We start from the raw sequence: 17320 nt of genomic DNA, 5'->3' as shown, positions 1-17320 counted from the left end.
ATTTAAAGGGATGGATCGACATTGACCATTATGGAAGTGGATCTCCAGCCACTACATATGGTGCCATAGGGGGTTTTTACGCCCTTCAGGTTGTTTGCTCAAGAAGTATGGACATGCCCCTGAAAAAAATTTACCATCGTAATTGAGGCAGCGAATGCAAGTTGCTTCAACAAAAATCAACAGGATTCGATTGCAGGTCTTAAAGTGAACGTATCCGAAATTTTGTGTGGGAGGTACCGGATGGAGTGGACAAATATAGTACATATTTGCACCTGATCTATATCTGGTAGATATATAAGATGTGTAACGTATGGACCAATTCGGCCCCTCCCTTCAACAATTATCGTACGAACGATTTTTCCGAACATTTTTGAACTTTTGTGGGGGAGGTACCTGAAGGAGTGGACCGATATGGCTTATCTTCGATCTTAAACTATGTTTAGACAAAATATTACAAAAGCCAAATTTTTGACCGAATCGGCAGATCCGTTCGAGAATTATCTTGCGCTCCAACCACCACACACGGTGTCATAGGGTTATTTTGCAACTTTGGAGCTATTTTCTTAGGAAGTGTGGACTTGCCCCTGATAAAACTTGTACCGTCGGATAGGGGGCAGTGAATACAAGTTGCTAAAACAAAAATTAAAGCGATTCGAGAGCAGGTCCTAAACTGAACTTATCCTAAATATTGTGTGGGAGGTACCCGAAGGAGTGGACCGATTGAGTCCATATTGGAAACTCATCTAAGTCTGGTAGACATTTCACGATTTGCAAAGTATGGACCAAATTGGTTACTCCCTTGTACAGTTATCGTAAGTAAAAATTTTCCGAACATTTTCGAACTTTTGTGGGGGAGGTACCGGAAGGAGTGGACCGATATAACCCATCTTTGAACATAAACTAAGTTTGGACAAAATATTACGAAAGCCAAATTTTGGATCGAATCGATTGATCCGTTCGAGAGTTATCGTGCGCTCCTGCCAGCCAGACAGACATACAGACGGTCGGACATTGCTCAATCGACTCCAAATTGTCTGAAACAAATTTCGTCCAAACATACTTGGGGTCTATAACCATTATTTCGATGAGGCACATTTTGCCCGTATGAAAGTGTAGTGGTCACACTGACTACGAATTACAGAAAAAATACTAATTATCGCAATGATTAATGTAATTTATATGAATTACCAAAATTTATAAATATATACGAATTATTGCGAATTGACGGTTGTTCAATACTGTATATATTAGGTTGTATATCCCCTATCGGACCATAAATTCCACGTTCGAAATATAAGTTACTTCGTCGTAATGTGTATAGATGGAATTCTACCCGGTATTTACCCAAATTGTACCCAATTCACCCATTTTAATTTGTATTTACCCATTTCCCATCTCTAGTAATGTGTTCTCCCGCAATAAAGATATTCATAAATATAAAACTGCAGCCTTACCACACAAAATTTCAGGATTCTCCCTCTCTCTCACCTCTCTCAAATTTTCAGTTGATATGGCTATAATATAAGTCACCATCATAGACACATCAACTAAACATTTTGTGAGAATCCTGTCATTTTTAGAGGATGTCGGAATAAAATTTAGATTTATTTTACAATTAGTATACATACTATGTATGTATACCTATGTATTTTTCTATGGGGACCTTTTACCTCCAACGACGACTAGATACCAAACTTCAGCCATTTCGGCGGGTTGGTGTGGTCACAACTTTCAAAATACCGAAAATCGGTAGGTACTCATCCAAGAGGGCTATACTAAGGCGTGGGCCTTCAGCCATTTCTGAGGAATATTGAGCCCACAACCTTCAAAACACCGAAAATCGGGAGGTACGTTCTATGGGGGCTATATGAAGGCGTCAACATATACCGACAAATTTCATATGGAACGTTTAATACCCAAAATGAAGACCAAATTCCAAATTTCAGCCATTTCGGTGGATTATTGTGGCCACAACTTTCAAAATACTAAAAATCTGGAGGAACCATTCTATGGAGGCTATATGAAGGCGTGGACCTGTGCCGAGAAGTTTCTGGGGGAAAGTTTTATACACCCAACGAAGACTAAGTACCAAATATCAGCCATTTCAACGAAGACCATGTACCAAATATCAGCCATTTCCGTGTGATAATGAGGATAAACCCTTCAAAATACCGAAATCGGGTGGTACCGTTCTATGGGGGCTATATCAAAACGTGGACCGATATAGCCCATTTGCAATACCAAATATCCTATGAGTAATATAAACTTCTATACCAAATTATAAAGCTCTATCTTAAAAATTGCGAGCTGTATCTTGATTTCAACTTTTAGGGTCTTTATAGGGTCTACAATTAATATTTTGATGTGTTACAAACGGAATGGCAAATTTAATTATACCATCCATATCATGATGATCCATATTATATGTCTTCAAAGTGTCAGCATCCTTTTGAGGTAGATGATTGCAAATCCATACATTTGAAACTTCATCTCTGAAGTGTATTCTTTAACATTTTTTTTTTGAGCAATAAGCCCCACATTGGGGATTTAAACCACCAATTGGAAATTACCCTGAAAAAGTTGTTTCCATCAACGAATTTTCCCTATTTTTTATATTAATACAACCACAATTTCCGCTCAACTTATTATTTTATAAAATCCATCGGTGCTAAAACACTTTATTTTACCTAAATGCGTTCAAAACTTATGGTATATTACAACTGTTCGCGAGTTACAATACCCCGTAACTCAGTTTCAACATTAGTTAATTTTCTACAAAAAGATTAATATATGAGGAAAAGTCAATTTTTTTAGTTTTCCACTAAAATCAAATCTTCCAATTTTTTTTGAAGCTACATGAAAGATTTTTTTTAAATGCATTGAGAAGAAAATTCCCATTCTCAAATCTGTTCGAGATACACATTTTGGTTATTGCGCGCAAAAGTTATATAAAAAGCTCATAATATTGAGAAACATCGTTAATTTATGGCTTTCTATATACTATATCATTACTGAGGTCCCATAACGTTAGTAAAAAAGTTGAAAATTTTCGGGGAAAATAAGCATGAATTCTAAAAAGTTGACAGTTTACAACATGTTTTAAATATGTACATATGTAATCTAAACATCGCGAAGATTCGAATGAAACCAAAAATATACAAATCTGTTTATCTGTTTGCATATTACACTGTGAACCGAAATTTTGGGGCAGAGATTATTCCTTTTGGGGATGACATTTTCTGAACGACATTTTTGCAGAACATTTCGTAGCTGAAAAACGTCATTTTGTGGTACTTTATAGCGGTTCTTAAAATAAAGGACGAAAAGGACATTGAAGGAAGCGAGTTAGAAGCTCGAAATGCTCTACGAAAATAATCCTCATTCGATTTGACTGAAGACATGTCATCTCATAAATAAGCTAAAACAACAATTAACAAAGATATAACGCTAATTTCAGATGCCTTACAGGGTCTTCAGTAGAAGAAACTTAATCACGCCATAACTCGGAAGTTCGACTCACGGCGGTTCTGTCCTTCTGGATTCTTAATAAACTCACCAAGGACTTTCATCCCCAAAAGGAATTATTTCTGCCCCCAGATTTTCACCTCCATTTTGTGCCACAGTGTTATAGCAAAAACAAAAAAAATTATAAAATTTTTGTAAAAATAAATTATTTTTCAAATTTCCAATTTCCAAACAATAAAACTATTTTTGATGATAAATTAAGTCAACAACTTTTCTAGTAGCCCTCGTACTGTACAATCATCACCAATAATTTAAGCCGTCTTTTTTGTATTTTTCGTTTAAAATTTGGGACGATCGATCTATTATTGCTAGGGGTCTGATGATTACAAGTACATAGGAAGTCGGACGGACAATTGTAGCTAAAACGATTTATGCTAAAATTTGCGTCTTGGAGTCTTCGGTGTTACAAGCCCTTGGCATACGTAGACTTAAAATATCCTATCCACATAGTGGCGAATGGTATACAAATATTTATATTTCCACCATGAATTGGACAAACAAATGTTGTAAGCAATAAACACTTTATAAACAATTTATACTACCTTCCTCATTACCACCTTGATTAAAGGGGCCATTGTTAATTTCTTGACAAAAAAAAAAAACTACAGAAATAAACTTATCATACCTATTTACACACGCATACCCCGGCCAACAACAACAGCCATTTGGTAAACGGTAATGCGAAAATAAAAAAGAAACCATTACAAAAGTCAATGACAGTTAAACGCTTGTCCCCGATTACGGAAAGCGTTTTCATGTTTTAATCGCCTGTCGACCACTAGAGAAAGTAATTTTATCCACTGGGGTGCAGCTGGTTGGCGTTGAAAAACCGACCATAAAATAATATTGATTTTTGATTTTCCTTCATCGCCGCCTGCTGTGGCGGAATGTGTGAGCAAAATGGAAGTGGCAATGAAAACGAAGCCATAGGCAATGGATAAAGGAATTCAAAAACGGCCTACAGGGGTTTTCTTTCTATTTGGATTACGAGTGATGCGCGCGCACCCTTTGTAGTGATTTTAATAATGTTTTTTGCCAAAACATTAGAAAGAGTAATGAATGGTTGGCACAAAAGGCTCAACAATAACAAAACCATGGGCATGAGGAAATCACAATTCTCAAAGATTAGGATGTAAACATGAGATTTGTGTCAAACACAACCTCTGCTAGTCTCTCGATATGCCTCGGCTCTCATTTCCTATCGACAAGGTTCTCAATGTTTGTCATGTGTTCGAGTCCTGCGAATACACACAAACATAGTAAAGAAGAAAGACAAAACTCTGATACATTTAGAAGCAAGAACAACTTCTGACAAACGGTCGACAGTTTAACTCGGAGGCAGGAACGCACACAGAAAATGAACTAAAACGGTTTTTTATTGTCGGTGGTCGGGATAAAAACCAGTAACAAATTCCGAAATAAAGAGAGAGACTATTTCGTGGAAACTTTGAAGTTTCACAAGTGAAGTTCTTTGTGGCAACCAGAGAAATAGAGTTTTAGTTGAAAAGAAAAGACCGAAGGCAGAACAGTTGTGGAAAAAAACCAACTTCAAAATTAGAGTCTCCAGTTGTGAATCACCAACATCAGCAGCAGCAGTAGACCCAATAACATATTGCAGTTGTTTTTTTAGTTTGTAGTGGTGGACTGGAGCATGGAGTAATAAAATTGTGTGTGTGCGACCAACGAAAAAAAAGTGTTAAAAATCAATAAAACAACATCCGAACACCGATTTATTTTTTGCCAATAACTTTTTTTAAAATAACAATTGGAAAAAAAACTCAACTGCCTCTGCAAGCACACACACGCACGCAAGCTGGTAATAAAACGTGTCGAAGCGAGGTTTGGTTATGTAACAAAAATATAATTTCGCCCCTCACCATTTGGCCTAAGTAAACTGCTGCCTTGGGGTTAATGGAAAACCAACGGAATCTTCGGGCAAACGTCACCACATAAAAATAAAATACAACCTCAGCAGTCTACAAAATAACACGAGAAAATTATAAACTTCCAGAAGTGAACAGAGGAAAAAGGAACAGAAAACACAACAACAACAACAACAACAATCACCATCTTGTTACAATAGGCTGTTATTCTACACAAGGCCAATACCCAAGACCAATTATGGAGTTTTCATAAAATTCCTGTCGCCGTTACAGCTGCCAGGCCAAAGCCAATCAGAAGGAAACCCCATCACCAACAGCAGCAGCATCAGCAGACTACATCACCACCACCACCACAACCAACCAACAAGGACGTAACAAAAAAATCCTTTTCTTCTTACTTTTTCTAAGCCAAACATCAACTTCACTTGCCAAACGTCATCACATTCGCATAGGTCATGGGCAAGAAAAAAGTACCCAGTGAAGATCTAATTGTTCCACCACAGGACCAGCGTATCTGCGGCACCATATGTGTCTGTCAAATGACTTTGGTCTTGAGTTCTGTCGCCTTAGTCTATCTAACCGTTGCCATTTATATGCCATCGACTCGAGCCTTTAAGAGCGGCATTGATGAGACACCTGTCATGTGCACCACCACCCGTGCCGTCAACAAGGACAATTGCGATTGGGGCTCTTGCGGTGAATGGTGCCTGAGCAAAACATCCGGCGCTTGTATTCAAATCTATGTCAATTTACGCAACAACGGCACCAACCTCACGTTCCAGAACTGCACGAATTCAGCCAATAAAACGTGCTATGGCATCGACCAGGATCGTGCCGACAAGGCCCGTTGCATCAATGACGAGTGCAAGAATCTAACTGGTACCTTCAACTGCACGGCGGGCCAGTGTCTCAACATAACCGATGCCTTTGAATGTGTATTCAGAAACACCGATTCGCCGGTAAAGTGTTCCGGTCGTCGTGGGAAAATCAATTGCATGGACATAACGGGACTGTATTCCTGTACACGTGGAACGTGTCGCAAAATTCGAACACCCTACAATTGTGATCGCCGGTGTTTGGACATTCCCACACGCAACAAGAACGTTGTCATACTGAGCGGCGACAAAGTCTACATGTCGCGCTGTCAAAATGCCGTAAACGTTGATACCGGCGAAGAAGTATGGAACGAAACGGAGGATAACGTAGTCATGGCCTCCTGCTATTACATCAACAATGCTGCCGATCGTGTCGATGCCATTGATAATATGGATGCCGTGGATTGTATCAATGGCTCGACGCTCGATAAAAGTATGCTCACAGATCTGACGAACTTCACGTACCTGAGTCATTTGCATGTATCGGTGGCCACTCTGATACCGGAAATCGCTCCGCCCGACATTGATTTGACCATATCGAATGAGTCTCGGCTCATGATCAATCTCGAGGGCTGTGTCAATACGCTGATGGACGAGTGCAAGGAATTCCTAAAGGATTTTGGCCGTGATGGCAGTGATCACAATGCACGTGCCCGTTTCCCATGTTTCTATGCGCCACAGAAAAAGGAAATTGTGGTGGCACGTTTCGACTTGGAGGTTACCTATCGTCAATTTTTAATTGCCTCTGTGATACCGTCCGTGCTGTTTGTGGTTTCGTGTCTGGTGCTGCTGCTGTGCCAGAAGACGGTCTATGTGGGAGATGATGCTAAGATGCGTTTCAAGGGGTGTGTCGATACGGATACGATTCTATCGAAAAATACCTTGGATCAGACTCAAGATGATAATGGTGCCGGTGGAGGTGGCGATGAGGTTATGGCTCTATGAGATCCGTCACGTAAGAAATGTTTTTTTATTGTTGTACTTTTTGTTGGATAATTTTTTAAGGGTTGCGGGATTTTTCTGTTATGAAGGGAATGCAACTTTTGAAGAATTTAAACATGTGGTAAAAATAGGCGACATACAGTATTTTATTTTTAGCTTTTATTTATCTTTAGTTTCGGTAATTGTTAAATTAACAACAAAATTACACAATAGAATTAAGTTAAACCGGAGAATTGGTTATAGGGAATATTTATTATACCCTCTGCATTTATAGCCCAAGTAGGTTTTGGGCGAAATCGGTTTCAGAAAATTTGGAGTTGATTTAGCCATGACCGTATGTCTGTTTGTCTGTCTGGCTGGAGCGCACGATAACTATCAAACGGATCAACCGATTCGGTCCAAAATTTGGCTTCCGTAATATTTTGACCAAACATATGATAGGTTTACATTTACGAAATCCACTCGATTTCAACTGTCAATTCCATTGCTCAAACGTTAAATGAAATCTCATCTGAAATCCATTGGATTTCATTTGACGTTTAATCAATGGAATTGACAGTTGAAATCGAGTGGATTTCGTAAATGTAAACTTAGCATTAGTTTAAGTACGAAGGTGGGTTATATCGGTCCACTCCTTCCGGTACTTCCCGCACAAAAGTTCGAAAATGTTGGCAAAATTTATGTGCACCATAACTCTTAATGGAAGCAAGCGATTTGGTCCATGCTTTGCACGCCGTAAAATTTCTACCAGACTTAGATGAGGTTCCAATATGGACTCAATCGGTCCACTCCTTCGGGTACTACCCACACAAAATTTCGGAAAAGTTCAGTTTAGGACCTGTTCTCGAATCGCTTTTTGTTGTTAATACTTATATTTACTGTCCCCTATACGACGGTACAAGTTTCATCAGAGGCAAGTCCATACTTCCTAAGAAAAAAGTCGGAAAGTTGCAAAAACAAAAAAAAAACTATGACACCGTGTGTAGTTGTTGGAGCGCAATATAATTCTCGGACGGATCTGCCGATTCGGTCCAAAATTTGGACTTCGTAATATTTTGCCCAAACTTAGTTTAAGTTCGAAGATAAGTCATATTGGTCCACTCCTTCAGGTACCTCCCCCACGAAAGTTCAAAAATGTTGGAAAAAGTTGTGCGCACAATAACTCTTGAAGGGAGTGAGCGATTTGGTCCATACTTTACACATCCTACCGTATCTGCCAGACATATATCAGGTTTGAATGGGACTACCTCTGTAAACACCTGCGGGTACCTCCCACACACAATTTCGGATATGTTCACTTTATGACCTGTTCTGGAATCACTTTGATTTTTGTTAAACCAACATGCATTCGCTGCATCCATTACGACGGTTAAAGTTTTTTTCAGGGCAAATCCATACTTCTTGAGAAACCAGGTCGAAAGGTGTAAAAACCGTTATGGCACTATGTACTGGCCGATTTGGTCCAAAATTTGGCCTTCGTCATATTTGTCCAAATGTTGTTTCAGTTCGAAGATGGGCAATACTGGTCCACAACTTCCGGCACTTCCCCCAGTATTTAAAAAAATATCACTAAAATGGTGTGCACGATATCTCTTGAACGTGGGGAACCAATTTGGTCCAAACTTGGAATCTCCTAATATTTTGTCCAAATTTAGTTTAACTTCTAAGGCAAGTCCAAAAAGGGCAACAAAATTCTTAAAAGACCCTAAATACGTTCGATCTGTCCTTAGATGAAAGTCTCACTTCTCATGGACTGGGGGTTTATCCAATGGATTTCAGATGAGATTATCAAACCCGACTGATACTTTTCTACTGAATATTCTATGTTTAGATTCTTGTCGACTTTCGTAGTTAACAACAAGAATACACTGCTGATTGTGGTATGAAACGTATATAATAAAGTTGTGTAGTTTGTTTGTAACTACCCAGCCAGTATTTTTTGAAAATTTTAATCAAATTCGAGTCTTTTTTGATCCGACTGCATGATTAAAAAGCTGGAATATGAGCTCATTTTCTGATCATAAATGACTTCTTTGTCGGGAGGAAAACGTAACCTCAGGCGACTCTTCTAAACAAATCACAAATTCTCAAAATATCGAAAATCGGGAGGTACCGTTATATGAGGGCTATACCCAGGTCCATGTTTTGGTGTAACCCCCATATAACAGTATTTCCCGATTTTCGGTATTTTGAGAATTTTAGGTACAATTTTTAACCGAACCAGCTGTAATTTGACATTTGAAGTTCCCAGTGGTCGTGAAATTTCTCCACCAAGAGTCGTCAACATAGGTCCATGATTTGGAATAGCCCCCATATAACGTTACCGCCCGACTTCAGGTATTTTGACGTTTTAAGTCGCATTTTTAGACTGAATTAGCTATAATCTCACATTTATGGTTCTTACATGTCAATAAACTTATATAACAAAACTTGTGAACATAGGTCCACGTTTTGGTATAGCCCCCATATAACGGTGCCCCTCGATTCACGGTATTTTGACGTTTTTAAGTCACATTTCTAGACCGAATTAGCTATAACTAGATATTTAGGGTTCTTAGTGACTAAAAAACTTATATTCGAAAAAATTATGAACATAGGTCCGTGTTTTGGTATAGCCCCATATAACGGTACCTCCCGATTTTCGGTATTTTGAGAATTTTACCTACAATTTTTAACCGAATTATCTGTAATTTGAACATTTGACATTTGAAATTCTTAGTGGTCACCACACCTCTCCATCAAAAATTGTCAAGATAGGTCGATGTATTGATAAAGCCCCCATATAACGGTACCTCCCGAGTTTCAGTAATTTGATGATTTTAGCACAATATTAAACCGAACTAGTAGTAATTTGACATTTGAAGTTCTTAGTGGTCACAACACTTCTCCATCAAAAATTTTCAGCATAGGTCCATGTTCGGATATAGCTCCCATATAACGGTACCTCCCAAATCTCAGTAATTTGGCAATTTTAGCTACAATTTTTAACCGAACTAACTGTAATTTGACATTTGAAGGTTGTAGTGGTCACCACACATCAGCATCAACAATTTACAACATAGCCCCAATATAACGATACTTCCCGATTTTCGGTACTTTGAGGATTTTATTTAAAATGTTTCTACGTTCGGTTAAACATTTTAAGTAAAATCCTCAAAGTACCGAAAATCGGTATAGTGTATAATGTATATGTAGTATATAGTATAATGTTTTGGTATAGCCCCAAAACAAACCTCCCGATTTTCCGTACCTTAGCTTTATTTTTAGACGAACTTTCTGTAATTTGAAATTTAAAAGGCAACAAAAATTGTTCATTTAAGTTAATATTTTCGTATAGCCTACATACCTCCGAACTAGCTGTTAATGACATTTGAAGTTCCCACGTTATGTACCGAATTTCGGTATTTTGAGGGTTCTAGCTACAATTTTTAACCGAATTAGGAGTTATTTGACATTAAAGGCTCCCATCAAAAACTGTCAACATAGGTCCATGTTTTATTATAACCGTTATATAGGTACCTCCCAATTTCTAGCCCACCGAATGAAGCATTTTATGTACATTATCTGACATATTAACGTATACACTTAAAGTTGGGGACAGGAATGAAAACTAATTATTCCATTTTAGTTTAGAATATTTTATGGTGGAGGGTATGAACAGCTCGGCCCGGCCGAACTTAACGCTTTTTTACTTGTTTATATTAAAATAGAATGAATGTTATTTTAGGCATTAATAGGCAAAAGTTCATTCATTCTCACTACAGGAAATAATTTTTGAGAAAAAATGTCAAAAAGTCATAACCCTGGTATATATTCTTCATCAGGGTAAAATTCTAAATTCATCTAGTTATGCCTGGCAGTCCGTTAGATGTAATCAATTTAGCATCCGAAAGAATTGGGAAAGCTGGGGCTGATCCTTTTTTTTTGTTTGCAGGCAGGCCAAGTTCGATGATGGGGTATATGTACCAAAGTCATCAGTTTGATGTTTCACACTTTTCCATTTCTCTCCTGTTCCTGTGGAAGAGACGTTGCTCCGCTCTACTTTTCTTACGATACCATATCGTATGCTAGGCGATGCTACTGATTGTGGAGCCCTGTTTGCCTCATTTTTCTCTTCGGTAGCAGCACGACACTCTTGGTCATACCATGGGTTTCTTGGTAGGGTTTTCAGGTCTTCATGTATGAATTATTCTGCTGTTTGCCTGGAGTCGGCAATACGTTGCCATTGTGCTGATATGATATCGGGGCGATATGTTATTGACCAGTTGTGTGAAATATGATTGCAGCTTCCCTTTTGTGTCCGTTCGTGCTTTATTTGTCAAACGGGCAAAATGTGCCTCATCGAAATAATGGTTTTAGACCCCAAGGATGACATCCGTTTCAGACAATATGGAGTTGATTTAGCCATGTCCGTCCGTCTGTCTGTCTGGCAGGCTGGAGCGCACGATAAGTCTCGAACGGAACAACCGATTCGGTCCAAAATTTGGCATTCGTAATATTTTGTCCAAACATAGTTTTAGGTCGAAGAGTTATATCGGTCTACTATTTTCGGTACCTCCCCACAAAAGTTCGAAAATGTTCGGAAATTTTGTGCGCACGATAACTCTTGAGGGGTGTAACCGATTTGGTCCATACTTTGCACATCGTTAAATTAGATGAGGACTCAATCGGTTAACACCTTCAGGTACCTCCCACACAACATTTAGGAAAAGTTCAGTTTAGAACCTCCTCTCGAGTAGCTTTGACTTTTGCCGTAAAAACTTGTTTTCACTGCCCCCCATACTACGGTGCAAGTTTCATTAGGAGCAAATCCATATTTCTGTGAAAATAGTCTGAAAGTTTAAAAAATCCCTATGACACCATTTGTAGTGGTTGGAGCGCAGGACAACGCCCGAACGGATCTGCCGATTCGGTCCAAAATTTTGCCTTCGTAATATTTTATTCAAACTTAGTTTAAGTTAGAAGGTAAGCCATATCGGTCCACTCCTTCAGGTACCTATCCCACAAAAGTTAAAAAATCTTCGGAAAAATTTTAAGCACGATAATTCTTGAAGGGAGTAACCGATTTGGTCCATTCTTTGCATATCTTGAAATTTCTACCAGATATAGATCAGGTTCGAATATGGACTTTATTTATCCACACCTGCGGGTACTTCCCACAATAAGTAGTTCACTTTAAACACCTGCTTTCGAATCATTTTTTGTGGAAGCAACTTGCATTCACTGACTCAGTTACGACGGCAAACGTTTTTTTCAGGGCAAGTCCATACTTTTTGAGAAAACAACCCGAAAGGTGTAAAAATCCCCTATGACATCATATGTAGTGAATGGAGCCCACGATAACTCTCGAACTGACCAACCGATTTGGTCCAAATTTGGGCTTCTTCATATTTTGTCCAAACTTAGTTTCAGTTCGAAGATGAGCATTACTGGTCCACAATTTACGGTACTGCCCCTTCCTGTATTTAACAAAAGTCACTACAATGATATGCACGATATCTCTAGAAAGGGGCAACCAATTTTGTCCATCGATCCTCTCCTTAGGGTACCTCCCCACAAAAGTTCAACATTAGTGTCTAAGTGCAGTTTAGGGTCCGTTCGAAGATCCTTTGAAAATGTATATCTATGCTGTTCGTTGTGATATTATGTTTTCCGTGGACAAGTTAATGCTCTCTGGCATACTGGCCCAAAAGTTATACGATGACCGCAATTGTACGTTAGAGTAACCAAAAAATTGATTTTTTTCCTTTTGATTAAAAAAACATTATATATTATATTTCATGGCGATCGGTTAATGTTAATTTGTGCCAACCTAGCGATCTTTGTTTCCATAGTAATTTGTAGGCTGCCAAAGGTGCATTTTCAAGGAAATTCTCGAAATGTCACAATTACGAAAAAACTTTACTAGTTCATTATTATGCCTAAAAGAAGATTTCAAACAAAAAAATTGAAAATCGGATCGGATCGGGCCTACACTTGAACCAATACAAAATATTTAGAGATCAAAAGTTTAGATTTAATCGGTTCCTACGTTTATGAGATATCGCGCGTAACATTGTAGCGAAAATTTTCGAACTTTTCTGGGGGAGGTACCGAAAGGAGTGGACCTATAAGCACCACCTTCAAATATTCATCTAATAGTCCAAGAAATATTACGATACACAAAGTGGGGACGAACGCAATATTCGGTTCGAACTCTCCAGCCACTACATACGGTGCCATAGTGGTTTTTACAACTTTTGGGCTGTTTTCTCAAGAAGTATGGATTTGGCCCTGAAATAACTTTTACTGTCGTAATTTAGGCAACAAATGTAAGTTGCTTCAACAAAAATCAATCACATTTGCATTTGAAAAATGAAACGTTCTAGGACAGAGAAGCCACTACATAGTCGATACGTCCGAAGATCTGCTTTACCACCAGTGAAACCAGGTAACGTAATTTGGTGATTATGTGGGTTCGAGTCCTTGGCTTTTCACTTGCAAATAATTTCCGATCATCAAGCCTAACTCTAAACGAGAAAATTAATAAAAAATCAAAGTAATTCGAGACCAGGTCTTAAAGTGAATATATCCGAAATTTGTGTGGGAGATACCAGAAGGAGTGTACAAATACAGTCCATATTCGAACCTGATCTATATCTGGTAGATATATTAGGATGTGTAAAGTATGGGCTAAATCGGCCATTCCCTTCAAAAGTTATCATGCGCACAATTTTTCCGAACATGTTTGAACTTTTGTGGGGGAGGTAACTGAAGGAGTAGACCTATATGGCTTATCTTCGAACTTAAACTAAGCTTGGACAAAATATTACGAAGGCCAAATTTAGGACAGAATGTGCAGATCCGTTCGAGAGTTATTTGGCGCTCCGGCCACTACACACGGTGTCATAGGGGTTTTTTCAACTTTTGGGCAATTTTCTCAGAAAGTATGGACTTGCCCCTGATGAAACTTGTATTGTCGTATGGGGGGCAGTGAACACAAGTTGTTACAACAAAAATCAGAGCGATTCGAGAGCAGGTCCTAAAGTGAACTTATCTGTAATTTTGTGTGAGAGGTACCCGAAGGAGTGGACCGATTGAGTCCATATTGGAACCCCATTTAAGTCTGGTAGACATTTCACGATGTGCAAAGTTTGGCCCAAATCGGTTACTCCCTTCAAGAATTATCGTACGCATAAATTTTCCGAACATTTTCGAACTTTGTGGGGGAGATACCCGAAAGAGTGGACAAATATAGTCCATATTCGAACCTGATCTGGCACAATTTTTCCCGAATATTTTTGAACTTTTGTGGGGGAGGTACCTGAAGGAGTGGACCTATATGGCTTATCTTCAAACTTAAATTAAGTTTGGACAAAATATTACGAAAGCCAAATTTTGGATCGAATCGATTGATCCGTTTGAGAGTTATCGTGCGCTCCAGTCAGACAGACGGAAGGAGATGGCTAAATCAACTCCAAATTATCTGAAACACATTTCGTCCAAACATACTAACCATTATTTCGATGAGGCACATTTTGCCCGTATGAAAGTGTATATGCCCTCGTTAGCATAAATGCTGAGGGCATAAATAAAATTTTTGTTTTTTGGTTCACACTACTGTACATGTATGCGTATGAGTAATAAATTCGAATTCCAATATATTATTTATCCAACATGAACTTGGTTTTGGTTTTGTTACTCAAGATTTTATATGTAAAAATAACAAATTATTTACTCATTTTTATACATACATACATGTATGTATATCGAAGATATAGTTTTTTGCCAAAAGATCAGCATACATAAGTAGTTAGGCAACAAAAACCATAAACTCAAAAGTAAAATATCTGTATATATTTACTTTTCATAGATATACACACGTACATATTATGTGTGTTGGTGACATACTCCATTTTCGGCACATGGCATAAAACCCAAAAACCTCGTAAAAGAAGAAACTCTTCAAATTATACCATGTGGCAGGGGAGGAGGGAGTTTTGTATTCAAATACAGGCAGTAATGTCACAGTTTTCATTTTTGCTTTGAACAAAAACAAAAATACTCACAAAGAGGGTAAACAAAGCAGCAGTAGCGTGTCAGTTATTTCGAAATCATGCCGCAATATTAAATAAAAAACAACGTACAGATGTATGTCAGTCAACGAAAAACACGTTGCAAAATTAAATAAAAAAACGTTGAAGCAGAAGAAAAAAACATTTAAACTCCGCACGCCATCCACCACCACAACACACGATTTTAGCCTTGTAAAAAAGGACATTGAAAAGAAGGATTCTTGCCAACACACCGATACATATTTGAAATTATCCATATCCATTGTGTGTTAGTGTTGTAGTCTTTTCCTTCCCTCTATCGTCTGTTGAGAACGTGTAATCATTAATGATTCAACATTTGATATTAGAAGAAAACGCCACATATGTGTGTGTATATTTTTGGATATATGATATGTTTCAAAACAAACAACTTAAACACCAGAAACAAGCTAAACGAATATCTAAACATATCCTGTCTTCAAACTAAGTAACGCTTTCTTAAGGGATTTCTTCAAAGGGAAAGGTTCCAATTTCGGCATTTCCCGAAAAACGCACGATGCTAAAAAGGAATATAAAATAAACATACCAAGGTGTGATACCAAGCCCAACACACATTGTGCAGATGGCTAGTTAAAACTTGATGAATATGTGGTAAAGAGTAATCTTTTCAAGTGTTCAAAAATTCGAAACATTCGCCATGCTAAATTTATTTGCCATTGCAAATTTCATAAAGAACTGCGCCAACAATATCAAAACAATATGTATGATAATTTATGATGAATACACCTCAGATACAAATCATAATTTATTCAAAGGCAAAGAAATGGAATAGATATTAATTGAATTGAAAGAAATACGTGGGGTATATTTTCTAACAGTTTATATACACATGTAAATGTATGTATTCTACACAGTATGTCAAATTTAAATGAATTACAATGCGCATAAAATATGAATGTGGTCATACATCTTTTTGTACCATAAGCTTTATGGCTACAGTGGGTATCTGCACTTTGCCACGATTAGAAATGTGCTTCATTGAAATTTAGACTACAAATCCGCTTCTGATAATTTGGAGTGGATGTGGACATTTCCATTCAGTTCGTCTGTATGCCTGGCTGTTTAAATGTCAACTCACGAAGAAAGTAGAAAGGCCATACCGGTCTTAATTTTGTTCTTCTTAATATTTCCAAGGGTGACGTAGCGGATGAATGATACCAATTAACGCTCCTGACCGGCTTTAACATGGCAAAGCCCAGAATTTTTCTTGGTCCCTCTTCATCTTAAGTGAACACTAACCTCCCGGTGGTGTCACCTGGCGAGCTGTCTCTAACACCGTTAAAGTTTGTGAGTTAACATGTGCCGCTCGTTCACCTATAAGAACGTTAAAAACTTGGGTTGGGCGTTGGGCTAATTACCCATTCCTGCAAAAAGCAACATACTATGAAAAAACAAAGAAAAAGAAAAACAAACCTCTCTAAAGTTTAAGACCCACGCAAACGTTTTTAAGAACCATGATCTGCGAATCTGCTCCCACCTGGAATGGTCGCACTCTTTATAGAGAAGGTGCAGTTTACGCATTGGCAGATGTAATTGAAATGTACAAGGCTGACATTACAGCCATATAGGAAATACGATGGATTGGGAGAAGCGTCACAACAACACCTAAAGTTGACGCACTGTATAATAGCTACCACGAGGTTAAAACATCTGGTCTCCAGCTTCACCCCATTCAATGAAAGACTAGCTATTATTCGAATAAAAGCAACATTCTTCAACATCAGCTTTATTTGCTCCCATGCTCCCACTGAAGACAAGGACGAACAGACCAAAGATATATTTTACGAGCGCTTAGACGAAACATATGACATTTGCCCTGTCCATTACATTAATATTTTTGAATATTTTTGGCCCAATTGTCGGTGGGTGCCACCGTAGTGCAGTGGTATGCACACCCGTCTTGCACTCAGAAGGTTTGCGGTTCGATTCCCCGACCAGGCAACATCAAGTTTTCAACGGGGGCAAATTACCCCTCAGTAATGGTAGCCACATTTCCTGAGTA

General features: G+C 38.3%; 1 protein-coding gene across 1 annotated transcript in view; it reads left to right on the top strand.

Moving 5' to 3' along the window:
* Positions 1–4240: 4240 nt before the first annotated feature.
* The window catches only part of Teh3 (tipE homolog 3 phospholipid transfer protein), a 31297-nt gene continuing 18217 nt past the window's right edge, over positions 4241–17320 (top strand). The window contains exon 1 of the mRNA XM_073985903.1: positions 4241–7238. Coding sequence (XP_073842004.1) covers positions 5864–7228 — 1365 coding nt within the window. The 5' untranslated portion in view covers positions 4241–5863 and the 3' untranslated portion in view covers positions 7229–7238. The remainder of the gene's footprint in view (positions 7239–17320) is intronic.

This window comes from Musca autumnalis, unplaced genomic scaffold (genome assembly GCF_047663935.1).
Source record: "Musca autumnalis isolate F117 unplaced genomic scaffold, ASM4766393v1 scaffold_4, whole genome shotgun sequence".
Taxonomy (NCBI): Eukaryota; Metazoa; Arthropoda; class Insecta; order Diptera; family Muscidae; genus Musca; species Musca autumnalis.
This window is presented reverse-complemented; position numbering and strand designations above follow the sequence as displayed.